Consider the following 14,185-nt stretch of genomic DNA (forward strand, 5'->3'; position numbering starts at 1 on the left):
TGAAAGTGAGTAGTATTAGTTGCGTCAGTGGCGCTGGAGATAATGTATCTTTGTCGTAACACTAAAGGTAGTCCAATTTGTAACGGATTAAGTAATTGTCAAAAATCATTTGGATGCAACAGTTTTTATCGAGCACTCCCAAAGACATGATTTCGATAAAAAAGTAACAGGGTTATTCACGCAAGATGACGAGCCTGACCACGTAAAAATTCAACCCAAAATACCTACAATTTATAAAGCTATCTCGACCCCTATTACATCGAATGTCAAGTTCTGACAGAAAAATATCTCTTTCAACAAAATATGATTTAATAACAGTAATAAGCAATTAAAATCACAAAAGTAAGTAAGATCATGTCGGTTCTGTCGTCGTTCGAAAACATTTTCAAATACTAAATACACTCACCGGCACAAAAAACGACTCATTATGATTTCTTTAATAAATGATCTTGAAATTATATTTGTGCTTATTTTTCTTTATTGTAGTTAAATTGGGATATTTTCAATGATATGGTCACCATGGCAACTGAATTGTTTAGTTTAAATAAATTATTAGAAAATTTGCGTTACTCCCACGTTGTGTTTTTGTCGGTTGATTTACGTGTTAAAAGAATTAATGTGACAATACGAGATACTAATTCAAAATGCTGTTCAAATTTTGGCAATTTTTTTTTCCTAAAAATTACTTTTATTTTTTTTTCATTAAAATTTTGTTTGCTGTGTTTAATGTTTTGTTTGTCGGATATTCTTTGGCAAAGAATAACTGAAACAACACTTATCAATACAACATGATATGTATCAAAAAATGTTTCTAAGACAATGAATTACTTAATTATAAATAAAATTCAAAGTGAGTCGTTTTTTGTGCCGGTCAGTGTATGAACGAAACACAATGAATGCTTTGGGAAATGTATTTTCCTAATTTGCTGTTTTGAATGCGTTAATAAGCTATTAACACATCCGAAATCTAGGAACTATTTTCAGTTGGTAACACACATTGCCGGCAGCAAATTGACTGGTATTCTCTGCTATTTGCCGCATTTCTAGATAATTCATCTTTAATTGCAATTTCACTTGCGAAAAATGACAATTATGTTTAGTCTAGATTCAAATTTAGAATTTTACTTTAAATGTTAACCATGAAATAAATGTGTCACCAACTGTCACAAAATTCCCTAAATTACCAAAATTGATTTTTTTTGTAAAAAAAACATGTATTTAAAGCTTGTTTGACACGATGCTAAATTTTGTAGAAAATTTGTTAGAAAATGAGAGAGACCCTCGACAGGACCAATGAACGATCAGGATCATAGTCTGTCTTTGTCAGATCCTGACCGTTCATTGGTCCTCTCTCATTTTCTAACAAATTTTCTACAAAATTTAGCATCGTGTCATACAGCCTTTATATGCAAATTAGAAAAAATAGCATAAAAAATTCGTTGTATAAAACTTAGAGCACTTGTCATTTACAGGCACTCCTGCTTGCAGCAGTCATGCTGCAAATCTGACTCTGACTAAGTTTTATAAAACTCATGTTTTAATATATGTACTACATATTTCGGTTGCATTTTTACCTGGTCAGACAAGAATAGGTACTATCGACTAGCAAAAAAAAAACTAGTACATGGTGTTGCTTTAGACACTTCCAAAACTCAATCAAAAATGTGAGTTTTGGAAGTGTCTATAGTAAGATACTGTACCAGTTTTTTTGCTATCCGATTATACCTACCAAGCAATTTTATTTAGTATTTTACTGCAGTAGTATTGAGAAGAAGTGAAAAAAAAAACACTGAATATGATGTCAACTTAAAAAAAATAGTATATGGTGGGCTCTAAGAACAAAATTTCATTCATTCATTGTGAGAAAGCGGTTAGTTTACTACGGTGGTTTTCAGCTGAGTGTGTGTGTAAATAATTTAGAAAGAATAGGAGAAACTCTTCATTTTCTGCAGAGTACGTATGTAATAATCTTTATTGGTTCAATTTTTGTGGTATGTATCTTGAAATTTTTGGTGGTAAAAAAGTTTGTGAAGAAATTGTAAAAGCGAAAGTTAGATCCATTAAGCGCCCCTTTCTTTCATCGAAATCGAGAGAAGAACCGAACTGGTAGGTTGACGACAGAGAGTGCGCTGACCGGCGTCAACGAGCGAAATCAGTTAGTGGGTCACCACCAGCAAGAAGTTCTGGCTGGCGCTCACCGAAACACTCTCGCTATTCAGTTGCGCGAAGTCAGCAGCGTCGCGAGAGATTTCAACTTGGTTGAAATTTATCAATAAATCCACACTGATACTAATAGATTAAAAGAAATATTTATTATAACAAAAGTCGTTCCTAAGTGTAAACTACTTAACGCTGCCACTACCGAGGTTGTGATTGTTAATGTCGTTGTTGTTATGATTATAAAATAGTGATTCGGACACGGAGAAAAATGACGGTCAACGAGTACAAAGAAACGGCCTGTGCGACCGCTAACCAAGATGACATGGAAGTGGACCCCGCCATCCAACCTCAGCACATCGCAGACAGTGAAAATCTTCTTGGTCGAGTCTTGGCAGGTAAAGGAAAAACGTTTCGCGATTGACATTTGAATGTCTCGTAATTAACCTACCTCCAGTAGTTATATTTAGGTGTCGATTAGGTGTTGGCCAAAATTATCGCCTTTGCGATTCGTCTCTCGTTGCATTTTTTCGATGGGATCGCATAGTCTCCTTTCGGAGATCGTCCGACGGTCGTTTCATTTTCACTTTTCGTTCGGCATCTCCACCGTCGGTATCTAGGGCAACGGCATCCCACCGCGAGACTAGTTCATTGCCCCTCGGCCTTCCAATCATAGACCGTTCTCTCTCCTCTCGTAGCGCCGTCCTCGTCCCGAGCACTCACTTTTAATTCCACAAACAGCCCGAGGTTTAAAGATCCGTGTCAGCGAATCTAGTCTCGTGTCTAGGTGACGCCGTGTACTCGCGAACCCGAAGTCGACAAAGGGGCCTGTATCGAGGTCGACGGCGCCTCGGGACGAGGCTGGTTCGTTCACCTTTCTACGTCGGCCGCTCGAATCTGGGGCAAGATGAAATTAAACTAGAGGTTGAATGCGAAAACAGCACATGTGCCTAGGTTTAACCAATGAACGTTGCGGTTTATCTCCCTCCCCTCGAAACGGAATGGTAACCTCGAATATGAGAGTTCAACGCTCTCAACCGCTAAATAGGTTACCTGAACCTAAACCCAACAAAACACATTTTCAAACACGGTGTTATGCACTCGGCGAAGTGCTGCTGGCGTCATTTTTGCCAGATAGGTATGCGTATTCGTAATCTGCACCACTACAAAGAAAGTCTTTTTTTTTGTTGCCAAAGACGATGAAAACAAGTGACAGTAACGAAATTGTTACGTCAAAATTGTGCACGCAAGTACTCGACGTTCGGTTTCTATCAAATGGTTGCAGCGACACAACTTTCTCCATACTTTTACTTGTTAGATGTTCCACTTGATAAAACGAAGACATCACTTTCGGCTGCTTACAAGCCAAGCCATCATCGTCGTCATTGTCGTCATCGGATTGCGGGATCCGATTAATAATAAATACATATGTATATACAAATATGTATTACAGAACGTAAAACAGATTGTGAAAAAATGTTTGGTTTAGGGGAGGGGAGCAACGGCTTTAGATAAATATGTCAACCAATACTTCCCCTTATTACATTTTAAACAAAAATATAAGGCTGCAATGGTGGTTGGTACAATGTGTAAATGGTAGTCGAGTGGGCACAATCTTTGGGTTTTGTATCTGTTCTCGAGGGAACGGAGTCCCAGGTCTGATGTGGATGTTTGTAAATGTAGCGACAGTGCTGTCCTAGAAATTTTTGTTTCGTGTACAATTAGGTTAACTGACTAACTGACACAAAACTTGTTCAGATGTCTTATATTTTTTGAAAACATTGTTAAATCCTCGTACTGTACTGTACATATTTATCTAGTACATAATATAAATAACCAGAGATATTAAAAATCAATACAGGAAATTTTTTATCTTATCTTGTAAATTAAGTTTGAAGCAGTATCTATAAAAAAAGTTTGTGGGATTTTGAAAATTGTATTACACATTTATTAGTTCATGTATTTTTCTAGTTTACAGAAAATTTAAACTACAACAAATTATTTTCCTTTATTTTCCCGTTTGGTTTTAAAGTAAATAAAAAATTAAAGTAACAATTTCTTCGTGGAGGTAAAGTTCACAATGGAACAGTACATTTTTCGAATAAATTAAGTGGTAGGTATGTATGTACCTACTTATAATTTTTCACTTCTTAAATGTGACCAGAAAGAAAAAAAGTTGTCACATTGTGATCAAACAGATTACACAGATTCTCTTGAAAATTTGCTGACAGTTGTGAAATGTGGGTAGATACGAACACAAACACCAAGATTTATTTTTAATGCCATACATAATTAATTACTCGCGAGGGTAGCAGTTGTTTATGTAAGAGCTGGAAAATAACAAAAACAGGGTGGTGGTCGTCGCTTGAAAATGTAATGTTCGAAAACACTTTCATTAAATCGGTTTTATGTGAGTAAAACGAGAAGAAAACGTCATATTAATCAATATCGGTAAGAAAGAAATTATTTTTGATTATTTAATGATCCGCCCAGGTTGTGCATCTCGCTTAGAACTGTAAAAAAACGCGTTGTAATGAATTCGCGTAAAGGCGCCATTTTCAGCACTAATCCCTTCGAAAGCAACAAACTGACATTGGTCTGAGGAGAGATAATGGGCTCGGTGCGGTAATCCAACCCACTCAGCACACCGGTACAAAACGTCAAAGACAAAAATGAATATGCATCGTTGCCAGAATGCGGTGAAAAAGCAATGCCGACAGAGTACATAGATATGTATAGGTATATGGGTGCACCATCCGAACTGACATTTATTTGTATAAATGTGTATACGCTGTTGGCGACCTCAAAAACAAGAAGGCAATGCCCTAGTCTCCTCCGTGGAACGCGTTGACCTCGATAATACTGGTATTCGCGATCTTTCTGACTACCCGCGGTGAGATTACATCGACGACCCCGAGTATATGAGGGATCAATGAACTAGTCTCGCACGGGACACTCGCTGACCTGAATTTTGTGCCGTAAGCTCGTACGGCGAACCCGAACTGTGAAACATGTGAACGAACGAGGCTAGAACGGCCTGTCCTACATTGCTACAATATAGTCAAGGTGAATGGCCGTCGTCACCCCAAAATACATGTCCGATTTTTTTTCCAACCAGGCGAAAGCCTCACTCTTGTAATGTAATATATCCAAAAGTGAAAGTCCGAGAGAAAGGAAGTTGTCTTGAATGACTTTTCTCGTTGGCCGAGCACTCTCACTATCAACTCGACTGACTGCATTGCTTTGCTTTCGATGATGCATCAAGGTGACATAACATTCTACAGAGGATCGCTCCGAATCATCTTTTGTTACACTCGGTGGATTAACGTTTCGTTTTTCAAAATCTATCCGCCAGAGAATTATCGGCGGGAGTTGGAAGCAAATGGTGAAACGTTCGCTAATTATGTGATTTTATTTTGCAATTTCACCAAATTAAACCATGTTAGATGTCGAAAGAATTTTCAAATTAAAAAAGAGAAATATTGTGAAAAAGTGAAAGTTTTTCAAACGTAAACAAACTACTGTTAAAAAAATCAATTGTTTTCCGGTGTCAGAATGACTAGATATGTATTAAATTATTACTTGTGGACAACTGTAAAGTGTTTTTTCTTTCACACCTCATTACCTCGATTATTTTACTTTTAGTTTGTCGTGACTGCGAAAATAAAATAAAAAAAAAAACATTTTGACTATACATATGTACATATGTATTTTTTCTTTGAATGACATGAATTTGGCCTTGGTACTCTGTTGTTTTAGTTCTACAGCGAAAAATACGGTCTGCAGAAACTTAAAAAAATTGATTTATCATTCTCAAAAATCGTTCTTGTTTAAATTTTGGTTAGTTATAAATTAGAGTGGTGTGAATATGAGTGTTTTTTTTTTATGTGAGATTCGTGTAGCGGAGTGCATATGTAGAGTGTCAAGCAGGCGTTGAAAGGGTGGGTGCTGGAAGGACGACGGGTCGTTCACCGCACCGGCTTCGAGGTTGAAGCAATATAGGTCATTCGCTCTTTTCGTGGGCTTATGCAATTGTAATGAGTTATTGGAAACCTTGTGGTCTCCAGCTCGGTCATTGGCATTCACAACGTCCAATTATTATAATCAATCTCACAATAATTTATCATTTTACTAACGTGCCAATAGGACAGACGTTTAGATATCACTCGCTAATAATAACGAACCACCGAAAATGGACCGTTTTATTGGCCCTCGAGTTTCTCATGTGACGTAACAAATCGAGAGTACGACCCCGATACGTACAGGTCTACGACCTGCATAGCGGTTAAGTCTACGACATCCACGAATACGAACTGAGCCGTAAATGGTACGGAGTCCGATTACATTAGACTACTTGTCCGACAAAAACATTTTTTTTAAGAATCGAGAGAAACATTGTCAACAGGGCAGATCGTTCACCTCGTTACAACCGGGTAAATTGTTAATTGGTTGAATTCCTCTCACTTCTGTCGCAACGACGACGCCGAGAAACACAAGTAGCCGAAGAGAAATTTCTACGCGCGTGCTAGTTGTTCGCCGCTGAAAATCTTTGGACGTGCATGCAAATAATTTTGCACGAAGGTGAGTGGCGACCCCGGACCCCACCAGTAAATTACAGAAGCCCATTAGCGTCGCTCCGGTCGTTGACCAAGCTGATGAAAGTGGGACGGTACAATAGCACCAAGGCTTTCGTCGATTTATCATTACGAGAACCATTCCCGCGCTCGCTTGAAAAGCAAATGCGAATTACTGCAATCCCTTCGTTGTGGTTCGGTTAGACGTGGATTCTTTTTTGTAGAGTATTCGGGAATTATAAAAAGTTTCAATAAAGCAACAGAAAAGTCTTGGGAAATTTAAAGATTTTGAAACTGCTCAAAAACAATATGAAAGATTAGGTTCTGAATGGTTTTGAGGCTCCTACACACGGACGTGGATGTCTTGAGACATGCATCTGTTTCATAAAATATGCGTGCGCGTTAGGTAGACACTAGACCTCCAGATGGACAACTAAAGATTGTAAACCCAACAATTGTCATCGAAATACCTTGAGTGAATCTATTTGAGTGGGGCTTTCATAGGCACAAAAAATATGTTCTGCAGATCATTATCAATATCTTTGGAACTATGTAATTAGAAAATAATGAAATAGGTTTTAGCGTTGGTGAGTTGATAAGATTGATAACGTGCGGTGTGAATTTCATACCGGTATAAGTGATCTTCCTTCATCAATGTGAATGTGTTGTAGCAAAACTTTTAATAAAACATTACCGAGCGAATTGAATGAAATTCAATTTAAATAAAAATGGACGGTTGAATGACAAAAGACAAAAACGTAACTTTTATAATCCCTATGACGTACGAATGTTATTATGGTGGTCGCTAACGTCATGCTAAAATCACGTGGTCACGTTTGTCCCAACGAGATTCCAGAAGTACATATTGGTTTTATTTTTATATACATTCGTTATCGCCCCCACACCAATTTCGCAAGTGTTTACTGCGATTGGAGCACGCAAAACAAATACATTTTTTTTTGTATATATGTAAGAGATAACGTGTGTCTTTGACATAATTTCGGGTCAATAGCCTTTCAAGTTTGCGCTATCGCACCGAGATAATCTCCTTGTATGTATACAACACACGTCGTCCCCCGATCCTTATTATTAATAACGCCTTCCAGATTAGAATCGTCAAAGTTATTACAACAGGTTCCAGACTCGATCCAGTTATCCCGAGTCGGACACACGTGAACACGACCACATTCCACAGGTGTAAATCGGGCTTGCGCGCGTCCCGACGCCCACGTTACTAGACTAACCCCGGCGCGACCGCTCCCGACGAGCCAGTCCATCTCTGAAAACATCCCGCGTAACAACCCCCGAAGACGATGTCAACGTCCGCTGCGGCACCACCGAGAATTCTCGTTTTTCCGCCAGGTTTGATCAATTTCTCTTTCTGTATCGTTGTGTTGATTTTTTTCATTGTCGATGATGTTTTTCTGTGAACTTTTGATCACTTTATTTGTCTCGTGCGTTATCGGTCATCGACGTCTCCGTCACGACCGTGACACTGAAATCGCTTTCGAATTGGCGTGCAAAAGTGAACCGATCGCCATCTAGCGGCTGTCGGCCGGAGTTGAAGTTTGCGTTGCGCTGACGAAAGGTGGCGCACGGAATCCATGGTTGAATTCAATGGTTGAATTTAATTTCTTATTTTTCAAACTGTCGCCCTTGTTTTATGCATTAATTTTCCTCTATATTTAATTGCATCAAGAATGACTGAAAAATTAATTCAGAGTTTTATTATCCAGTGCAAAACCTGTAGAACATTGCATCCACTAAAAATATAAAAATATTGACATGCTGGATATCAGGTAGAAATGAAGAACCGCAAGTTGAAAAAAAATCTGGATTTGTAATTGGGTTGTGAGTGACGACATAGGTATTACTCTTATGATTCATCGTAAAGTTATCGAACTCGAAGAGATCTCGTTTTCGACAGTCACAGAAACGATGACATACTGTTTAATGCGAATTTGTAAAGAGGTCAACAGAGGTTCGTAACCGCAAATGGGGTCAAAACTCGCTCTGTCTTCAACGGAAAAACTAACCTGGATTAAACATCCAAACATCTCTGTAACTTCGCGGTTAAAATATTCATCTACAAGTAGATATACATACATACATAGAAAATTCAACTGGCGATTTTTTTTAAAGTGCATTTATTTACAAAATACAGGTATGGTGTTCCATCATATACATGACTGGATGCTTATCTCTCCGATTTGAATTAGCGAAAGGTAAACATGAAAATAACACTTTTCGCCGTAAAATAGTAAATAATCCAATGAAAAAACAGTAGGTTAGTGACCTGCTAAGAGGGCACTGGCTCTGCACAATTGCCACGCGCACCATTACGCAACTTGTTCTCGTTGGTCTTTTGCTATTGCATGTATACACGCGGAGCCCGATGGTCATTGCACCATCTCCCAGGTGGATCTATATTTTTTTTGCGGGAGCGTCGCGATGCTGTCTTTAGAAAGAATATTGAAAAAGTTGCAGTCGAGTTCATCGTTCGCGAGGTCGTTGCATTCATGACATAGACACATAACACATACACACACCCGCACTCACGCACATACGCAGATAGCACATACCCATTCACAAACATACTTACGAGTATATTACATATGTACATATACCTACACTTCTGGACAAAATTAAGGGACCACCAGTAACAATAAAAATTACTTTATGAAAGTCTTATTGAACTTAATAAAATTCACACACGTCATAGTTAATTGTATATTACATTATTTTTATAGTATGCCATGAAGAAATAAATGAACAAAGGTAATACACTTGTTTTCAAAACAACAAATGCTAAGAAAAAAATACATACTTGTTAGAGATACGATTTTGAGTTGTTTTAATGTACTAAATCGTTAATTTAATGATTAAAAAGTGCAAAATGTGTTCTCCGTCACATATTAAACTAAAAGTATCCCTAGGCGGCATCTTAGAGTCGAGGAAGTGTCTCAAATCATTATTCTTCGCGAAAAATATTCGCAGAGAGAAGTTGCTCAAATTTTAAATACTAATCAATCTGTGGTACAAAGAGTCATTGCAAGGCATAGAACCATTAGCAGTTTTAACAAAAGAAGAGGACAAGGTGCTAATGGGGAAACAACCGCCAGGGAAGATCACTACATAGAACTGCAGGCTTCAAAAGGAAGCGTTTTGTGACCTATCGGCAGTTAAAATGATCATCGTTTGACTACTGGAAAAGAAATTTCAACAAAAACTGTGAAGAGGTTGAAAGAAATCAATCTGATTGCCAGATAACCTGCAACTGGTCCAATTTGGTGCGATTCAGTTTTAAAATTTACCAATACATATTGCTACAGGCGTTTTAGTAGCATAGTATAGCATAGCATAACATAGACCCCGATTTTATATCAAAAACTGTTCTGCAGCTTTCAGTTAAAGAAAAAACTCTCAGAAAGTGAAAATGGCAGCAACGCAATAGGTAATTAAAAACTACCGTATGTAGTTGTCATGGTTACATTTTTTTTCTCAGTCGTTGGTCAAAACGCCTAATAACATTTATACTGGGATGCCTTCCGTTAGGAAAACGCTTGGTGTATGTCTGCAGCTAAATGCAGCGTTATTTTCTGCAGCACCAAGAGCTAAATACATATTACATACCTACAACATTTATCTGCAATAAAACGCATTTTCACAGCAATTTGAAAATTGTCACAATTTCGTTGCTATGATATGCTAGCAATGTTGCCGCGTTTGAAAACTTCTCCCCCACATTGAATTTCATCATATTCAACACTGACGAAGAAACGGATTCCAAATGTATTCGTGAAAGGAATTTTTGGATGTCTCTTGAGGGCACCTTTGAGAATTGACACATAAATTAAGTTTCCACATCAATAACAGGATTATTTAGTTTTACAGGTAGTTTAGTTGTAACTTCCAAAAGCCAAAAACTCTTGCGTGTTAACGAAAAGCCAAAAAAAAAAAAACATTTTTCTTCATGTTTGGTGTCCGTCCTTTTTGACACACCCGATATAACAATGTTGCAGTTGCTATGATATGAAGCTGTTGCTGGTTTGTTGTTCGATAACAATATTGCTAAATTTTGAAACAGAATTGCACTAATATGTAATCTCAAAAAAAAATAAAGCATGGTACACTTTCAATCAAAAGTTGTGTTTCAACTTTCAGCCGTATACATTGGGAATAATAAATTTTCGCAAATTGTGACAGTTCACAGTACGGATGTTTTTGGAATCCACTATATTTCAAAAACTTCCACTGTCATTTATTCTTTTTTTACGCCAACGTACTAAAAAAGATGTCCTCTTTCACAATCCGTCGTTAGAAACTTAGGGTGTCATTTCAAATTTTAAATTGAGGATGGTTGGGTGAAGTGTTGACATGAGCTTAAAATTTCAAAATTGTAACGGTAAAGATGCCAGAGAAAAATCCATTCGAACTTTTCGCGCTTACACCCGGTATATCATCACAAATACACACACTTATACACACAATGGCGGAGCAGATCGCGCCAGATTGCCATTGGAGGTAAACCTAACGGTGCACGAGTTCGATGGACGCTCGCTTCAAATGGCAAGTGCATTTACCCTTCCAGATGGTGGCGTCGTGTGGAAAATGTTACGAGTCGCCAATTTAGGCCGGCAGAAGAATTAATTTCGATTTAAATTGAAAACTATTATTCCGTTGTTTATAAAATAAACGATTACAGAACAGTTTCGTTGTTATCATCGTCGTTGCTATTTCGTGGTGGTCGAGTTTCATCTGCATACGAATCGCTTTCGGTCGAAGTGGAGGGTTGCTGAACTAACGTCAAAGTGCAATGAACGACTGCCGTGCGTGATATGTTTTTGGTGTGTGTGCTTGAATGCACCGCCAATAACTTGACTCAAATCGCCGCCTCAAGAATAGTTTAGAATGAATTTAAATGTTCTCGGAAGACGCAGGCAGAGGGTGCGGTAATGGCCCGGCCTTGGTCCCTTACCGATAATGACCCACAAATCATGATGTTTTAGTTCCGGCGCACCTACCCGTGGCAAATTGGAGCGATTTTGGCGTGAAACATATTTCGGTGACTTCGACGGGTAGTTAAGTTAGCAGCTTGGGCCGTCACAATGAATATGTCACGGTGGTTCTTGTTGCCCTCGAAAATGTCAGTGGCCTTTCGCAATAGTAACAACCACCTACATGACTGCCAGGATATGAAAATTGTTATTTCTCAAGGTGATTCGGCGGGTATGTGCCGATTGGTCTTTGTGTGTATAGTGGGCGCACAAAGAAGCCGTCGTCCAGTTCAATGTCAGTCGATGGCACTTTTTTTCCTGGGTCGCCGACTGACCGTGGCCCGAGATGATGATGGTATCGATGATGACGAAAGAGTTCTGCTTTGTGGACCAGTCCACTTTACTTCTTTCTCTCTTGTTGTGGTATCGTTCCTGAGCGATGCGAAATTTTCCGGCCATGACGACGATGACTGCTAAGCAGAACAACTCACTTTTCTGATTGCCGTGTTTCTGTACCACTGGGGTAAGTGACTCTGGATGACCTCGGAGAGACGCGAATATTCTCGAACAAAGTCGCGAACGCGTTTCGCTATAGGTCACTGGCCCGAAGCAACCTCTTATTGATGATGATGATGAAGTAAAAAAAAAAGAAAAAGAAAAAAACGCCTCTGTTTTTATTACATATTCACCCTTCGATTGCGTTTTTGGAATTTTTATATGACTGAGACGAGCTGCTCTCGGATATTCCTGTTTAGTATGTGGCTATGTAACGTCCTTCTTTATATTCATAATTACAAACTGTTGGCGAAATATAAGAGGTTGTTAACACCGATGAAGCCTTGAAAATCGAATAAATACGTTTGATCATTTTCATCGCTGCCAAGGTTAGACGCACAGGAAAGACCATCGCAAGATCTGTGTTTCGATGCACCCTGAAGTAGTTTAGTGACCTTCCCCACCCGTCGTCTACATTCTTAACGTTGATGGCCAACGCAAATAATTGCCACGTAGCAGTAAAACCATTTCCAACCCTTTCGAAGGTTGTCTTTGGTCACATTTTTCAATCGTTTATTGGTCTGTAGGTATAAATTTTACTTTCACCCGGGAACCGATGAAGGAGAAGGTCGTAAAATCATAAAATTCTTGTTCGAGATCCTTCAATTATTGCCCATCATCGACTTCGGCGGTACATTTGACAACTTCTCGGAAGGGCCCACTAAACAACCATATTTTAGGACAAATTTGCCGATTTCAATAATTGACGAAACAAGCTCCAATTGTGATAGAAGCTCAGTTTTCTTTAGCATTTTTTCCAGTTGTAAATTTCTTTGACAGCACGAATCAATCAATGATTCGTTGATAGTATTATTGCAAGCGGTTTTTAATAAATACGTACATACCTAACTACCTACTGCATTCGTGGGCGACTCATTAAATCATACCTAAACATATTATTATGTATTATCGTTGTTAACGTAATTATATACCGGGTGTAGAATAATGGATTTTGGTACATAGGCACTTTACGTGTAAAAGTACAAATCCTCGGATATTGGCTCCCCTCATTATTTTAGAACAAACTCTTAAATACGAAGGTTGTAAAGTAAAAAAAAAATGTACCTAAATCTTTTTTTTAATTATTTTCTAACACCTTCTGGTTCTGTTACACAAGAAAAATTAACTACACAATTATCATATGTACATATTTTTTATACATTCCTATTGGCTGTAAAACAGAGGTCCCTAATCTGACATATCGATTTATTTTGTCATCATCACCACCGGCTACTAGGTATTCCCTTTTATGATGTTAAGTGAGTTGCCCTTTCTAAGAACTCCATTTAAAATAATTTGCATTTGAAATACCTATGTAGTGCACAAATTTTTTCCCCATCCATCCAGTGCGAACTAGTGAACGCTTGCCCTAAATTAGTTTTTTTTTTTGTTTTTTTTTTTGTTCAACAGGCGAATTGATATCTGTCAATAAAGCGCGGAGACTATAAAGTTTATACATACAAATTGGGTAATCTCAGAATATGTACATACAATAAGTACACACACTTTGAAGATACAAGGCTAACTAGATTTTTTTTTAAATGGCACGAGGGTCAAATTTAATATCTTTAAAAAGAGTATTTTTTGTGAATTTATTAACCCTGTATGTATGTACATATTTGAGTTACAAAAAACAATTATAATTTTGAACAAATGCCCTAGTAATAATTATCAAGAAGGGGTGTATACCTGCTAAGAATGATTGTTGGGCGTCTTATCAGAATGTGGCGCTGGGTAAGCCTTGTTTTCTGGATCTTCGTTTCGGTAATGAATTTCTGTGGACATTTTTTCTTTGTTATTTTAGTCAGTTTTCCGTCACCGCCTTGATTTCTTTGGTATTTGGTTCTTTTGGCACACGTGGTGGCGTTCGGCTTCCGAAATCGCGTCCAAGTGAAAGGATTT

At 38.1% G+C, this 14,185-nt stretch overlaps 1 protein-coding gene across 3 annotated transcripts in view; it reads left to right on the plus strand.

The window, feature by feature from the left end:
• Window positions 1–14,185, plus strand: part of Eip75B (Ecdysone-induced protein 75B) — a 32,688-nt gene that overhangs the window by 5,099 nt on the left and 13,404 nt on the right. The window contains exon 2 of one of the 3 annotated variants that reach the window (XM_069040512.1): window positions 2,409–2,555. The exons of 1 other annotated variant lie outside the window; for it this stretch is intronic. In XM_069040512.1, coding sequence (XP_068896613.1) covers window positions 2,409–2,555 — 147 coding nt within the window. Of the gene's footprint in view, window positions 1–2,408; window positions 2,556–7,892; window positions 8,094–14,185 lie in introns of those variants that run through there. One more of the 3 variants, XM_069040515.1, reaches the window with a different exon arrangement.

The sequence above is a fragment of the Tenebrio molitor genome, chromosome 3 (assembly GCF_963966145.1).
Source record: "Tenebrio molitor chromosome 3, icTenMoli1.1, whole genome shotgun sequence".
Classification (NCBI taxonomy): domain Eukaryota; kingdom Metazoa; phylum Arthropoda; class Insecta; order Coleoptera; family Tenebrionidae; genus Tenebrio; species Tenebrio molitor.